This window comes from Myotis lucifugus, unplaced genomic scaffold, assembly GCF_000147115.1.
Source record: "Myotis lucifugus unplaced genomic scaffold, Myoluc2.0 scaffold_0, whole genome shotgun sequence".
NCBI classification, from domain to species: domain Eukaryota; kingdom Metazoa; phylum Chordata; class Mammalia; order Chiroptera; family Vespertilionidae; genus Myotis; species Myotis lucifugus.
In genome coordinates, this window is record NW_005871048.1 from 35041753 (window position 1) to 35058401 (window position 16649).

General features: G+C 42.2%; 1 protein-coding gene across 2 annotated transcripts in view; it reads right to left on the bottom strand.

Moving 5' to 3' along the window:
- Window positions 1-16649, bottom strand: part of RASGRF2 (Ras protein specific guanine nucleotide releasing factor 2) — a 122072-nt gene that overhangs the window by 61438 nt on the left and 43985 nt on the right. Inside the window, exons 13-16 of one of the 2 annotated variants that reach the window (XM_023750319.1) lie at window positions 14120-14368; window positions 13116-13504; window positions 4670-4795; window positions 2104-2193 (exon numbers count right to left, since the gene is read on the bottom strand). In XM_023750319.1, the coding sequence (XP_023606087.1) occupies window positions 2104-2193; window positions 4670-4795; window positions 13116-13504; window positions 14120-14368 (854 nt within the window). The remainder of the gene's footprint in view (window positions 1-2103; window positions 2194-4669; window positions 4796-13115; window positions 13505-14119; window positions 14369-16649) is intronic. The other variant, XM_023750310.1, reaches the window with a different exon arrangement.

Consider the following 16649-nt stretch of genomic DNA (forward strand, 5'->3'; position numbering starts at 1 on the left):
GTTGCGGACTTGATCCCCAGTGTGAGGTGTGCAGGAGACAGCCAATCAATGATTATCATCAATGATCTTTCCATCTCTTTCTCCCTTCCTCTCTAAAATCAATCATATATAATAAAAGCATAATATTCAAATCGACCAAACAGCCAAACAGCAGAACCACCATCCGGACAACCATCGGGGACCACGCTATGCCACCCACTGGCAACAAGCCAGCCAAGGAGGGTGCAATGCGATTGGTCAGGGGCCAGGCCATCGCCCCATGATCCCTCCGCAGAGTGAGGCCCAGGCCACCGACCGGAGGCCTGCATCAGATGTGTGGGGCCTCCCTCTGTGAGGGAAGCCCGGGTCCTGGGTGCCGGCAGCCGGAGGAAAGTCCAGGTCCTGGGTCCTGGATGCCAGAGGGAAGCCGGTGCTGGCAGCCAGTGGGGGGCCGAGGGGTGGGGGTGGGGGGGAGAAGGAAGGCTTACTCTTGCATTAATTTCGTGCATATTTAAATTATGAAACTTGTGAGGAAGCTCTGAACTTCACTTTTTCCAAAGACAGACCAGTTGTGAGAACAAAGCCAGGAGAGGGTCTTAATAAATCACAGTTGATAACTAACTCTACTGAAAGCACAGTGAGCATTTCTTTATTCACCAAGAAATGTTCATTACTATAGAATATAATCAACAATGGAAGTCAGCTGGATTGACAAAATATCAATATCATTACCATTATGGGCTGTTTTGTGTTATGCTGATGGTACTTTGAGGGGAAGGTTTTGGAAATGTTTAGGACAGAAATCACCAAACACCCCAATTTGCCTGACCACATCCAATGCAGTGGGTGTGGCAAAAATACTGAAGAAGTAAAATGTGGTCAATCTGCAAATATTTTCATTCAGATGGAATACATATCATTACTACGGTAGTTCATGTTCATTATAGAACATCTTTCTTTGTTTTTACTTCATTGTAGAAAAAATTCACAGATAGTAGCTACGAGTTACTATTGTTGAATATAGGTTCACAGGCTTTGGAAATGGCCTCCTTTGTGGCAGGTGAACAACGGTTCTTCATCAATCACTGATCTACAAAGGATGACAATCGGCACCCATTGGGTTAGTTTAGGTGCAGCCATTCACAGCAACAAGGCTGTTGAAACCACATACAGAATTATTTGAACACAATGTTCTCCTTGCATGTGAAAGAAGAGGACAGAGACAATGAATATGCTTTTCATCTATTAAAATACTGTGCTTTTAATTATTCCTGCTTTACCCTGAAAATTAACTAACAGCAACTCAGAAAGCATTGAGGAGCTACTGGATATAAATTATGAGTCAGTTGAAGCAATAGTTCCCTCCTCCTCCCCCCTCCACAGACTTCCCTCCCATCTTGCAGATGCCTTTAGCATTGCACTCAACTAAAAGGGAAATACTAGTACATGTTTTCGGTAATATGGCTAAAAAGGTTATAGAACTCCACAAAACATGGGGAAACAACACATCCTTCTCTGATACAGAAATTCTCAAAAGTGTCACCCATAGACCACCTGTGTGAGACTCACCTCAGGTGTTTATTTAACAGTCTCACCCCAGACACACTGACTTAGAATGGCAGCTGGGGATATGCATTCTCTTCTTAAATATTATTTTTCTTCTCTATTTTTTTTATTGATTTTAGAGAGGAAGGAAGAGGGAGAGAGAGATAGAAACATCAATGATGAGAGAGTGTCATTGATTGGCTGCCTCCTGCATGCCTCCTACTGGGGATCGAGCCCGCAACCCGTGCATGTGCCCTAACCAGGAATCAAACAGTGACCTCCTGGTTCATAGGTTGATGCTCAGTCACTGAGCCACACTGGCCAGGCCAATATTATTTTTCAATTACAGTTGACAAACAATATCATATTAGCTTCAGGTGTACAACATAGTGATTAGACATTCATATACTTTACAAAGTGATCATCCTGATAATTCTAGTACCCATTTGGTGCCATACATAGTTATTACAATATGGGAATCTGCATTCTTAACAAGTATATAACAAGATTGACAGGCAAAGATCAATGATTTAATATGAATTGCCTTGTGTCTGTACTTAGCTGCTGGCCCCTACTCACCCGGTGGACTCCCGTGTCCTGCTGCAGCTGTGGCAATTGCAAAGGCAGAAGCAGGCGAAACAGAGCAGTGGGAGCTGTCAGCCATCTGTCCTGGTTATTGAAAAAGAATGGAAATGGCATGGTGAGGCAGAAGGATAATAGTCTATAATAAAATTCTCATTTCATTCCTGTAATGAATGAATAATTGGGCCAAATGATCTATATTTTCCTTATTAATAGGCAAATAATAAGATTCTACATCAGCAAGTCCACTCTACATGTATACTCAAGAGAAATGAAGACATATGTCGACACAAAGACTTACACATGACTATCCAAAGCAGCATTATTCATAATGGCCAAAAAGTAGAAACAACCAAATGTCTATCAACTGATGAAGGGGTAAACCAACTGTGGTATATCCATATAATGGAATATCATTTAGCCACAAAAAGGAATGAAGTACATACATACTACAACATGAACGAATCTTAGAAACATTATGCTACATGAAAGTCACATATTATATGATTCCATTTATATAATAGGTAAATCCATAGAGGCAGAAAATAGATTAATAGTTGCCAGGGAATGGAGGAAAATAAAAATGAGGAGTGACTAATGGGTATAGGGTTTCTTTTGGGGAGTGATGAAAATGTTCTGAAATAAGATAGTGGGTATGGCTGCACAACATTATGAATATATTAAAAACCACTAAATTGTACTTTAAAACTGTGAACTTTATGGTATATAAATTATATCTCAATCTGAAAAGCATTTTTTAAATGTTCTACATCATGTTGCCAACATAATTTTCTTCTCAAAACACCTTTAAAGGTAGGAATGCATTCTAAAATTAAAAAAAAATGCACTCAGCACCATTCTGCAGTCCCTCTCCCTCCTCAGATATTTTACACACAGCATTTGATAATGTTGATGCCAACATCACTGTTTTTCCCCCCTCAGGCTTTTAGTGAAAATAGGTCACTGTGATTGTGACCTGAAGGGTTTTTAATAGTTTTCCCCTAAGTTCTATAGTCATGCTTAAAATAAATAAGAGGGGACGCAGAGAGCTGGTTAATGTACCTACACACAAGGACACAGAAAAGCTCTACCCTCTCAGCAGTAGCCTTAAAACATGTGTGGGAACAAGGTAGCAAGTGGTCAGATGAACAGTCAAAATTTCAGATACACAGTGAGAAAATGTGTGATACTGTTCCCATTTGGATCCTCCATAATATAGATCTCTGCTTCCTTCCTATGTTCCTATGTCACTATGATTTAGTCATATCAAGGAAAAAGCAAAAGACAGTTAATCCACAAACAGAATGCAGATTTCCAAAAAAAAAAGTTTATATAAATTAAAAATTTTATATGAATATAAACATATGAAAAGAGAGTCCTACCCAAGTGAATAGCATCTAATTCTTGCCTTGGTAGAGTTTTCTTCCATGGGCTTTGGCCCCAAACTCAAGGGGGTCTGTCCCACGTGCAATGGTCAAAAAAGTCACCAAGGCCTGGATTGACCAAGGCTCTAAGAATGGTAAAGAGATTTGGCTAATTATATAATAGTCTTAAGACAAGCCAGGAAAGTCTGGTTTGTCACCTTCATTTACCAGAACCATCTAAGACCCATAATTGACCAGCAGCCTGAAATCAGTCTCGAGGTCTACCATCCATCAGGGCAAATCAAGTAACAGCCTGACCCAGGCTGGCTGGGCTTGGAGCTGATGGCAGTGATGACAGCTTCCAGCACTTGGCTGAGGCTATAAATGAAATGATGGTTTGGAGCCATGCACTCTCCTCTATCTTTTGCTAAACTGCCCTACTTGAAGCACAAGTACTGAAGCCAAAACTATGTCTTTACATTTTACTTCAGTTACTTGAGTAGAATCTGGTTTCATAATTGTATATTTCCCCCATCCAACTTGAAATAATTGAGGAGAGAAGGGAACATTTCAAAATAACTGTTATTTGGCTATATTATTTGAGCAATGGGGAAAATGAAGAGAGAAAAGATTTTTATCTTTTGTTCTGATGTTTTTTCCTCCAATTAGAGGACATTTGGCATGTTCTAAAATGAATGAATGGGTAATACTTTCCAATTTTCATAACTATAGAAAATATACTGGTTTCTTCCACTAGCAATAATGATTAGGGTCCCTTGCAGCTATGCCTTGTTTTTAGATGAAATACTGTTCTTCATAAGCTTAGCCCAAAAATTGTGGTGTCCCAGATGAGCCTATTTGTTACACACTTATGGTAAGGTATCAGAGTCTGGGAACATTTTGGTAAAATAAGATTCTGAAATTCTTGTTTTAAACAGATTCTTCAACCGGCAATCAGCGAGTACAGGCCCGCTGATTCCCATCACTCCACACAAAGTGCAATGCAATAATGGGTCACATAAATATTGGTGAAACTAATGGCATATTCTCTAACCATTTATTTTTCCACTACCGGGTTCAATAGTGATACTATTTGCATCTAAATGATTTTCATATCTGAGATAGTAAGGCAAACAAAAGACCTAGAAGCTAGAAATCAACTTTCACTTCTTCTTTCCGAGTCCCTTTCTGACTCTCACCTCCAGGCTGGCGATAGCGCAGGTGCCGAGGCGTTGAGGGCGACCTGCCGGGTGAAAGTTCCGTGGCGTCCACCGCAGGGGAGCTCTCCACTGCTGCTCGCTCCACGGGGGCGGACTCTAGGACTGCTGCTTTAAAACATCGCGAATTTTAACAAGCAGGCGGTACATTCAGAAGCTTCTTGTCAGTATCATGCATAGAGAACACAAAAGTTTGTTATGGAGAATAAGCATTCGCCTACATTTTCAGAGGGGTTTCATCTGAAATTGAGTCCTTCCTCCTGCAGCATGCTGATGACACTAAATCTAAGTGTAGAACTTCCCCACCCATGTCTTGCTGACCCTGCTGAGCCTGACTGACTCCAGGTAGCCCCATCTGTCCAACACAACAGCAGAAGTTTAAAACAACAGGGGATGGGGAGCCGGTCTCCTGCCCTCCAGAATGTTTCCGCCTACTTCAAATGGGGAAAGAGGAACTTCTGCAGAGCGTAAATCAGTCTGGGATCAAAATTGGGACTTCACGAGTTCTTGGCTAGGGCTGCCCCTCTAAGCCAACTGAAGTTTGCATCTCTACCAATGTGGCTCCTGAGGACTCCTAAGGATCTAGAGCTGCGCTGTGCAAACTGGTAGCACTAGCCAAATATGGTCACGTAGACCTGAATTAAAATTAAAGTTAATTTAAAATGTTTCTGGTCCTCAGTGGCACTAGCCACATTTCAAGTGCTCAGTAGCCACATGTGGCCAGTGGCTGCACTCCTGGACAGCATAGACAGAGAGCATTTCCATCCTCCCAGAAGTTCTAGTGGAGAGCCCAGACATAGAATTACAGATCAGCAGGAGGCAAGAGGAGAGTTTACAATGAACAGTTGGGAGGTTTTGAGATAATTTGAGCCTCTTCACTGCGCTGACATCCCATGAATAAAAGACACATCATTCTAGGGTCACACCGAGGCTATTACTGATGTTTCCATGTGGCTTATTAGTCAGGTACAACTGCAACATTGTGTGAGTTCTTTCAAGGAAATACACTACAGAAATTTCATAAATTTCTAACAATTCTTTCATTTATTTTTCCTTGGGCTTTCATTAACCAATAAAAGCTGTGTCACCTCCACTGATTTCACATGACCCCTGTCAGCAGAAATACTCTCAATAACTCCCTTTGCCATTCCATTCAAGATTTCGTCTATAAATTTTACAAAACTCCTAATGACTTTATACAAAGCCATTTTCACACTTGCATGTGATTTACTCCCTTAGAAATATGTCCACAATTTTGCCTTTTTGAAACACACAAAGGCCAGGGGAGGGAAATGGTTAGCATCTTTCCTTGAATGGCATAATTACAGCAAAGCTGGCAATGATGCAGGATGCAGACCAAAAAAAACCAGTGCTTAGCTGTTAGTTTTATTATTTTCTAAATAACTCCCTCAAAATTCAGTAACGGAAGGCATCTGCTCTGCAAGAACAAGCAGAATATCAAATACACGTCCTTGTTCTGATCCAACCATTCATTCCTCTGAGGCAAATGAGAAAATTGAGTCAGCAATTACATTGAGCCCCCAAAACTTCCCAGTGAGAGAGCTGGACAGGCCCCGAATGTCCACGGGAAGAACAGGAAAGCTAAGAATAACAGTGTCAGCAGATCGACATCTATAAAGAGAAGAAACCATGCCAGCATGGTGGGGGCAAAGAAACATTTCCTTCTGGCCTGTTCACTTTTAATCAAGTTCCATGCAAACAGCTTTGTCTACAGGACGAGTGGGAGAGCTGGTTCCAAACAAATGCTAAAATTGGGAGCACTTTCAGCCCACAGGCAGGCAATTTTCAAACCAAGAACACAGAAACAGACACCAGTGATGAAGGCCCTTCAGTGATGCTCGGGGTAGGTTGCACAGCTGAGGCCCAAGTGAATGCTAACTGGGCGAGGGACCCCATTCAGTGAGCCCTGCCCTGGGCTCTCTCTTCTTACCGGCCATTGCTTTGATCTTTATTGAGACTCCACCATTGGATGGAGTCTGGATGTGAGCTGGGCTGATATTTGTGCTTTTTAGAAGAATGGAGGGTAAAAGAAGGGGGGGGGGCTGCTAGCAAGAACGGAGAGCATGAATGAATGCTAGGTTAGCCCGGAACAGATCGAAGGACCGGGTTCACAGCTCACAGTTTCACTCATTTTTAAAGATATTTTCTATTTCGCTTATTTTCCTTCTTGTCATTTGAAGTTCTCTTGCTAGGAATTATGGCAAGGCCGGCATTATAACTGCAATGACAATGAAACGGGACAAAGGTCACTAGCATTTTTCAAAGAGCGCACCCTGAAACTGTATAGCTGGACGGCAGTGAGAGAGACCCCTGCCTCAGTATGGACCTAATGCGGGAGCTGGCATTATGCAATGAGGCTGTGTAGTGCTGTATCCTGAAGTAAAAAGCAGAAAATGTATAAACAGTTGGCACAGGATTCTTATTCAAGTTTGCCAACTGTTTTAAGTGTTAACAATATGCAAAGCACAAGCAAACATCTTTCAAATTAAAGGCAGATCAGCGTCTCCCTTTTCTTTGCCAATTGGAATTTTCAAGACTAGACAGTAGAGTTAGCACAGCAGCGCTCTTGACTTCTACAGCCGTTGCACGCACACGTGAACACATGCGCACACCCACACTCGCACACACCCACACATGCGCACACACCTACTCTGAGCTTGTCTGACTGATGCTGAAGTAGTGTTTCGTCCCTGACTTTCCTAGAACTATTTATGACCCAATTTAACCATATGCCAATGCAAAATAAAATTAAAACTAAGCCTGTAATTCCTTTGTTTCAGCATTCAGAAAAACGACAGAGAGCCCCCTGACCCCCAGAATTACTTCCAAGCTTCCTACTCACAGTGTTTTCTTGATAAGGACCCACAGGATAAATTATTCTCAAGTCTCAGTAGAAAAAAGATGTGCCCGCACACCAATCTATCTTAGGTTTCAATAGGAATCATGTAACTGATCACATTCAGAACCAAAATCAGGGCAACTCTGGGAACTGCAGAGGACCACAGAGTATTCATTTGTTCACTAACCATACACTTAGCCTCCCACAGTTTTTTTTCATTCCCTGATTTCCTTGTTTGCTTGTTTTTTTGTTTGTTTGTTTTTTGTTTTTTTTAGCTCTTGAAGACAATCTTTTTCAATGTGTAGATTATTGCTACATAGTTGTTTATTTTGCTGGCATGAATTCTCTGTACACTTGTTCATATACATTTTAATAAAGGCAAATTTTCAGAGAAAAGATAACATAAAATGAATAAGTAGCTTCTAGATCCCTTCCTATGAGAAGGGTAAATGAGGAGCTCCTTGGGGAAATGACATTTGCTAAAACTGTGTTGTCCAAAACAGTGACTATTTAAAGTTAAATTAATTAAAATTCAATAGAAGTATCAATTAAGTTGCTGTGCTACACTAGCAACTTTAAAAAAAATCTTTATTGTTATTTTATTTTTAATCCAGTTGTATCACATGCCTGTTAGAACAGCCACCTTAAATATTTTTAAGAACAGAATGGGAAGTAAATATATTAAAAGTCACCAGAAGACAGCTACAGAAACGGGGGTCAGGGGGTGTGGGAATAAAGATGCATAGAAGTGGCCAAGAACAAAGTGCTTAATGAAAGTGCTGAGGGGCAGTCATGGTAAAAGTGAGAGAGAAGAGGGCAAGTGAGTGGGTGGACAGGGGCACTGACACCTCTGGCGTAGAGGCTGGCTCTAATGCACCTTATCCAGGGCCATTTGGCTCGCCTAGACACAATCCTGAACTTCCCCTCACCCTAGTGACAGGAGCTCTGCATTTAGCCAGGACCTGGCACATCAAAGTGACATTTCTAACCCATGAACCATGTGGATAAACTAACCCTTGACAGTCCAACTGCAAATCATTTGTTTTGAGGAAATCCAGTGACGAACGGAGGCATTCAGCCCTTAACTTCGGCTATTTCTGTAATGCGAGAGAGAACCTAATAATTTTACCACACCGTTATTCATGGCTCTCCCCATCGAAGGCCCCTGGTCATAAATGATCGATGCTGCCACATGACAAGCTCTCTAGTCACCACTAGCTGTGCCCACAATGATCCCACCTATGTCCAGCATCTGCACTGATAAGTCTTTGCAGCCTTTGCCAGTGTCCTTCCCCAAGAGCTTGATCTAGTTATTTCTCATTTATCTTGGCTTCCCTGAGCCTAACTTGCTCCAGAGAAAAAACTACTGATTCCTACTAGTGACCATACCTCCCTCCATCCTAGAGTCAGCTGAGCAGGCTTTATGATACGGCATTGGGCCATCACCATAAACTCTGGGCTTGGGCTTTGAAAACTAGAACTAGGGAACTTGGTGACTAATGCAAATAAATAAATAAATAAATAAATCTGTGTATAACAAATTAAAGCAGCGATTTTCAACTTTTTTCATCTCATGTCACACAAAGTAATTACTAAAATTCTGCGGCACACCAAAAAATATATTTTTAGCTGATCTGACAAAAAAGTTATAAATCTGATTCATTCACACCAGTCAGCTATTGTGATGGCTGTTGTCATTTTTTATTTGATAATCTAAGGGGAAAAGGTCAGGGCCCCTGACTAAATAGTCAGGTATTGCATGTTTTAAAAATTCTTGTGGCACACCCGTTGAAAATCACTGAGTCAAAGTAAAAGAATTAATTATGGTGGGCAATGGGCAGCTTAATTGAGGACCCCTAGAACTATGACACATATTAGACTAAAATGCAGAAAGAAATAGATTTTTCTTTGGCTTCTCTATTAAAGAAAAATGAATATCTATATATTAGGCCCTAGGCCAATTAAAAGAAAATCTCTGGGAAATTACAAAAAAGAGGAAAAATCCTTACCACACACCCATTAGAATGGAAATTATCAAAAGAACAGAAAATAATAAGTGTTGGCAAGGATGCAGAGAAATTGGAACTCTGTGCACCATTGGTAGGAATGTAAAATGGTGCAGCCACTATGGGAAATATATGGATGTTCCTCAAAAAATTAAAAATTGAATCACCATATGATCCAGCAATCTCACTTCTGGGTAGATAGCCAGAAGAACTGAAGGCAGGATCTCAAAGATGTATTCACACTCCCCTATTCACTGCAGCATTATTCACTATAGGCAAAAGATGGAAGCAACCCAAATGTCTTCCAGAGGAAGAACGGGTAAATAAAAGATTATATATATATATATATATATATATATATATATATATATATAATGGAATGTTATTCATCTTTAAAATAAAGGGAACTTCTGGCACATGCTGCAACATGGATGAACCTTGAGACATGATGCTAAATGAAATAAGCCAGCCACAAAAAGACAAATACTGTATGATTCCATTTACATGAGGTATCTAAAGTAGTTAAGCTCTAAAAACACAAAACAGATGGTTGTTCCCAGGGGCTGGGGGGAGAGAGAAATGGAGCACTGTTCAATGGGCATAGAGTTTCAGTTTTGCAAGAGGAAGAAGTTCTGGAGATTAGTTGCAGAACAGCGTGACTATACTTCATGATACTGAATTATACACTTAAAAATGGTTTAGATGGTAAAGAAGAACAAGAAGAACAAAAAAGAGAAGAATGATTTTTTAGGAGAGTTTTTTTTTTTAAGTTGCCTCAATACTAGAAAGCCCTAGAAGACTAGCGACAGGGTCTGCTCTGCAGGGCTGCATATGGCATCAGAATTGGACAAAAGCTGTCCCTTCTGGCCCGGCCTGTGTGGCTCAGTGGTTGAGCATCAACCTATGAACCAGAAGGTCACGTTTCCATTCCCAGTCAGGGCACATGCCTGGATTGCGGGCTCAATCCCTGGTGGGGGGTATGCAGGAAGTAGCTGATATATATGATTCTCATCATTGATGTTTCTATCTCTCCCTCTACCTTTCTCTTTAAAATTTATATATATATATATATATACACACACATGCATACATATATAAAAGCCTAAGTGACCATTATGACCGGTCAACCAAACGACCAGTCGACCGGTCACTATGACACGCACTGACCACCAGGGGGCAGACACTAAATGCAGGAGCTGCCCCCTGGTGGTTAATGCGCTCCCACAGCCAGCCAATCTCCCACAGTGCCTCCCCCTGGCCAGATGGCCCCGATCATCCCCGATCGCCAGCCAGGCCAAGGGACCCCACCCGTGCACAAATTCATGCACTGAGCCTCTAGTATATATATAAAAGCTGTCCCTTCAGAAGCAAGGATGTCTCCTGCCCTCAAAAATGGCTTTCACCAGTTGGGTTTAACAATAGCCCTTTGCTCATATGTTCACCCATTTCCAACCCACTTATCCATTCTTCTGGCTCATGTCAGTGACATGTCCTGGTTCTACTCAACCGGACATGATCTCCTGTGCTTTTCAGCCTCCAGAGCACTCTGTCTACATCCTGTACCACCTGCCCTTCCAGTTATGTGATGTCTATCTTCTCCACATAACTGGAGTGTAAGGGGCCAGGGCACCATCTTATCTACCACCATGGACACTGTGGCACAGCAACCGGCACAGAGAAGGCGAAGCAATGATTCTTGAACACACCTGCCATGTTCTAATTCCAGCCCCAGAGGCAATCAAACCACAGCCTCAGAGCCACAAGTGTCTGACACTCACATGCTTATTCCTGAAGCTCTTCCAATTCAAAATAACACAAGAATCTACTAGACTTATCTTCAGATTTCTCCTCCTCTATTTACTGCAATCCCATAAAGGAGTGGAAAGAACTCCCCACGTGCTGGGAAACTCCTGTAGTTCTCAGGGCACCCTGCCGCAGAGGGGGGCTGAGAAAGCCTTCCTAAGTCATCCTATTTGTGGAGGTGCCCAGGAACAGGTGCTGGATCAAACCCCAGGGGCGCTTGTCAGCTTGTGTTCTGCCTCATTATTCCTGAGAAGAATCCATCATGATTCTGCTGAAAATTGTTGTTCTAATGACTTTTTAATTATCTTCCTCCTTTCCTCCGCCTTAGTTGCTAACTTGTCAATTTAATTAAAGAATTTCTTGTTTAAAGGGTGCTACTTTTGATGATGACAACCACTCCAGTTAAAATTCCATTAAGTACTTCACTCAGGAAGCTTATATTAATGATCGGAGCTAGAAAGTACATAGAAGCTTCAAGCAGACAGACAAGCAGGGGTCTCTGCTTCCATCTGGGTGATCCTCCTTGAAATTTGGACAGATTGTCTGATTAATTGCCCAATTTTTATTTTGTTATCAGGAGTAAATCAGTTATTATACAGCAAAAAATAAATAAATAAAGCTGTTTGCTAATTTGGCTGTGAAACCTTTTTTTGTTTACATTACAGACATACTGGATTTACAGAAGCAACAAGGGTCACCTCCTCCGACCCCTATCTACACTGTACCACGCTGAGGAAGGTAAGGCGATACGCCATAGACCCTCAAACAGTTCACTGAGAGTTTTGCTTGATTCATTCATTTAACAAAAATTTACTACCTGCCAGGCACTGGCCACGGCACTGAATGTACAGAGGTGAACAAGATAGATAAAGTTGCTAACCTCACGGAGCTTAGATGGGGAAAGACTGTCCAGGTAGAGGGAAGAACAGATGCCAAGGCCCTGAGGCAGAAATGATTGAGATGTTTCTGAGACACAAAAAGGAAATCAATGTGACTATAGCCTAGTAGATGAGGGAGCAGAGGTTGAGAGGGAGATAGTATCCAAGTCTGATAGGGTCTGAAGGCCTTGGCAGGGAGAATGTACTTTACTAAGTGTGATAGGAAGACTAGAGAACTTAATCAGAAAACAAATAATCGAATCTACCTTTTTAAAAAATTTTACTATTTTTTTAATCTACCTTTTTAAAAACCATTTTGGGTGCCAAGGACAATAAACACTGTCTCAGATATGATTTTCCTTCCCATATCTCTACTGTAACATGGAGTGTTGCCTTGGTAACTAAACTGAAGAAACCATCTTAATGCTTCCAGGCTAGATCATCCTTTGCAGGGGAGGCTGGAAGCAGTACAGGTGCTTAAGGCAGACACTGCAGAAGAAGAAGGCTCTAAGCGCCAAACTCATGGTGAAGGTGTCCCCAACCTACCTCTATGCAGAGTGTCATGCTAGGTAGGCTCTTTACCCAACCAGCCTTAATCATATTTCATGAAGAACCTTCCAATAATACCATTCAGATAATGCTATTCTTCCATAGACCGCAGTTAGCTTTTACTATAGAAGGCAGCAAGAGAACTAACCTTGATCTCTTTTCCACAAAAGCTAGAGGGAACTATAGGAGTGTTTCCTTCTAACTACTCATTGCATACATTCTACATTCTATGCAGAAGTAGGAAAGTCATAAAAAGAGGGAACTAGGGTTCCAGAAGCAACGGTGGGGAAGCAGGTGGCCAGCAAACACGGGGTGTGGCAGCTGGATAATACCTCTTTGAATACTTCGTTTTAGCTTGTTACACAGATCCACGCGGGGGTTATCTACATGCTCTTCTACAGATCCCCGGCTTTGTTCTGGAGAAGAGAGGCTTCTGCTAAGATCCAACGGTACTTTACCAGTGTGCGGCGGTGAGGACGCAGCAGGGCTGTGGGGGGTGGTGGGACTGCTGGACGCCGAGGCGGTGGTCAGGTCCAAGGCTCCTATCCTTGAATTCAAGGGAGAAGTCAAGGACAGCTTTCTGGCCCTCACTGGGGAGGATGTTCTGGACACGGCTCGGGGTGGTGGGGAAGAGAATTTGCGACACAGGCGTGGAGATTTGCCATCAACCAGATGTTCACCTCTGCTGTTCTGGCTGGTGGCGAAAAACAATTCCAGTGACCTGGAAATATGAGCAAAAGCTATTAACAGATTGTAGCCAAGTGAAAATTATTCCCCCGACGTCATTCAAGAACATGTGCCCGACATTAAAAGGCCACAATATCATCGCACGTCTGTTGCTGGGTTTCCTTCATTTCAATGCCACCTGTATTCCACACACTTGCCAAAGGGACACAGACACTTTTTAGGCCATGTCTAATCCCCTGCTACTAAACTGTGGTCCAAAGACAAGTAGCATTGGTGTCTCTGGGCAGCTTTTAGAAATGCAGACTCAGGCTCCACTCCAGACCTGCAATCAGAGCCTGCAATTGCACAACATATTAAAGTTTGTGCATATTCAAGTTTGAAAAACACAACTGTAAAAAAAAAAAATAGAAACACCTCAAATAATGGAGTTAGCTTCCAAGTAACCACAGAGCAAGCCAAGGCCAGTTGGGGACTATAGGATTCTCACATTCTTCCCTGGAGACCTATCTGAGACCTCTACTTACCCCCTTCTACTGTTCGAAGGCAAGACAATACCCTCAGGGCAGCTCTGCAGAGCCGGGCTGCTCACCTGCGGGAGACCCAGGAACCAGGAGGCCACACTTTCATGAGAGGCAAACCCCGGGCCTACCTGACCGGGATGGAGGTAAAAGGCCTCTTGTATATGTCGGAAAGCTTCGCCAGCACCTGGGCTGCCGTTGTGAAAATACGATAGGTGTGCAGAAAGGTGTTGAGGAAATCGATACTGAGAAACCGCAAGTCCGTCAGCCGCTCCAAGAGGCGCTCCACGCTGGCATAACGGATCTGGGGCACTTTGCAGGAGTTGAGTGTTTTACTGAAGCAAATGTCGATGTCGTCTTTATGAAGACGGGCATCAGACCTGCGCACAAAGCAGGAGCGTGAGAACAAACCCAGGACACGTGCCTCTCGACCACGGAGTGTTTACGCGCCGGTAAACACACACTTGGGTAAGGGCCTCCCACCGCATTTGATAAAAGATGTTGATATGACACATTACAGAAAACAAGGCAGGCCTTAAAAACATCGACTATGCCATTATAATTTAGGAAGGTCAGAACTGATTGTGGTGAAGATAATAATCATTCATTCATGTTGTGGATTCCTTCTGTAGCGGAGGAAAAATAATTTCCCTCTGCCCTTCTGAGTTCTTGGCTGAGACCCCGGTAATAATGGACAGAGTAGCAAGAGAAAAACAAACAATTTTATTAACATGGATACCTGGGAATTACCCAAGAAGAAAGCTTAGATTCAGGATGAAACATCATCTTAACAGGGAAAGGGGAGGAGGAATGGCGGTCACTTAAAGAGGAGTAAATGACCTGGGGGGAAGGTGAATGGGTCTCTAGAAGAATAGAGGGAAGATAAAATAGTGTGTGACAGTGTGTCTGGGAGTGGTATTGACGTCTAGCCTCCTCTCCTGTGATAAGGGTGAATCCTCTCTGCTTGATGAAACTCCCTGGGAAGGGATTTATGACAATTAAGTACCTTTTGGAGGATCTGTCTTTAGGCAGATAAAGGAGTTTAGAAAAAGACTCTTCTGGCGTTAGCTGTTTTTCAAGTTCCTATTGCTCAAAATAATCAATATAACTAAGTGGCATATTTTGAGGTGGCATAATCTGCTACCCTTCCCTTCTCTCTCTAGTTCAATCATGTTTTATTAAGAAAATGAGGCCAACAGCCCTATTTAGGAGGGGCTTTGCTTATGCCCTTAAATCAGAATAGCAAAAATGCCCTTAAAAACTTAATGGATGGCATTCTCCCCACAGGGGTTAGGGGAGGGGAAGAGACAGATATCACTGCTATATCTGTGGTGTGTGTTTTTTTTCTCACTTCTAATTTTGTGTATTTGTGTTTCCCCTTATTTCTTGACTAGACTGACTAATAGATGATAATATAAGGAATTTTCCCCTCTAGAATTGGCTCTTTACCAATTCTACTATTTTTCTATATTTTAATTTATTAATGTCTGTTCTGATCTTATTTCCTTCCTACACTTTCCTTGCAGTTTATTTTGTCATTCTTTAACATCTTGAACTGAACACTTAGTTCACTCCATTCTTCCTGGATTATTAATGCATTTAAGGCAATCTGTTTTATGAGTACAGTTTAATCCGTAAGTTGTGTAAAAGGCTTTCTTTTCACTATTTTGCAGTATTAAAAATGTCTTCATATTTTTTAAAGTAAAATGGGCAAAGGGGGTCAATTGTGTGGTGATGGGTAGTAACTAGACTTATGGTGCATCATTTTGTAGTGTATACAAATATCAAATTATAATGTATACCGGAAACTAATATAATGTTATATACCAATTTTACCTCAATAAAAAAGGTAATGGGTGAAACATCGGCTGTGAACCCTTGTAGAGGTTGCTTCGAGGCTCCGCTCCTTCTCATCCTATGAAACCTCCCCTCTGGTTGCTCCTCAACCTGACTGGGCTGATCCACTGGGAGCCTGTGGAGAGCAGACTGAGGAGAGGGCTCTTAGCAGCCCTCAAGTCCCTCTGCCTCGCTCAGAGCCCTCAGCCAGTGGTGTGCATTTGCAAAAAGGGCAAAAGAGGCCCACAGAGAAGCAAAGTTGGTAAGAGGAAAAAACGTCGAAGCAGAGGTTGAATCCGAGTGGGGCTCAGAGAAATGCCCCTCTTTGCCAGGACTGCCCTGAGCTTTCACATTCCCTTCTGAGATCCTGTGTTCCCTTTCCTTGCAGCATCTCAGAGCAGGCGGTCAATGAGCCCTGGGTTTCACCACTTGATTAAAAGATATGCTACAGGGCCAGTGATGTTCAATGAGGTAATTGCTTGCCAAGAGTCAGTTGGCTTGTTGTGTGAGTGCCCTTAATTATCCCTTTCAGCACTTCGAGAGGTTTCAAATTATATATTTATTTTCTTTGGGATAAAAAGGAATCAATAGCTTTCTTAGCTTGCTCTTGGAAACTTCCCATCCCAAAGTAAGCTCAGTGCAGGTGGATTTCCTTTGCAGGCCTGAAATGGCATTTTAAATGAGCTGCTCAGCCCTGCTGAGGAATTGACTAAGGGCGGGCTGCTAGTTTCAGTCTCATTACTGATCTTGAAAATGCACATGCACATCTTTGGGGATTCTTGAAAACTGCATGGCTCTTTTTTCCACTCACTATGTGAGCCTCAA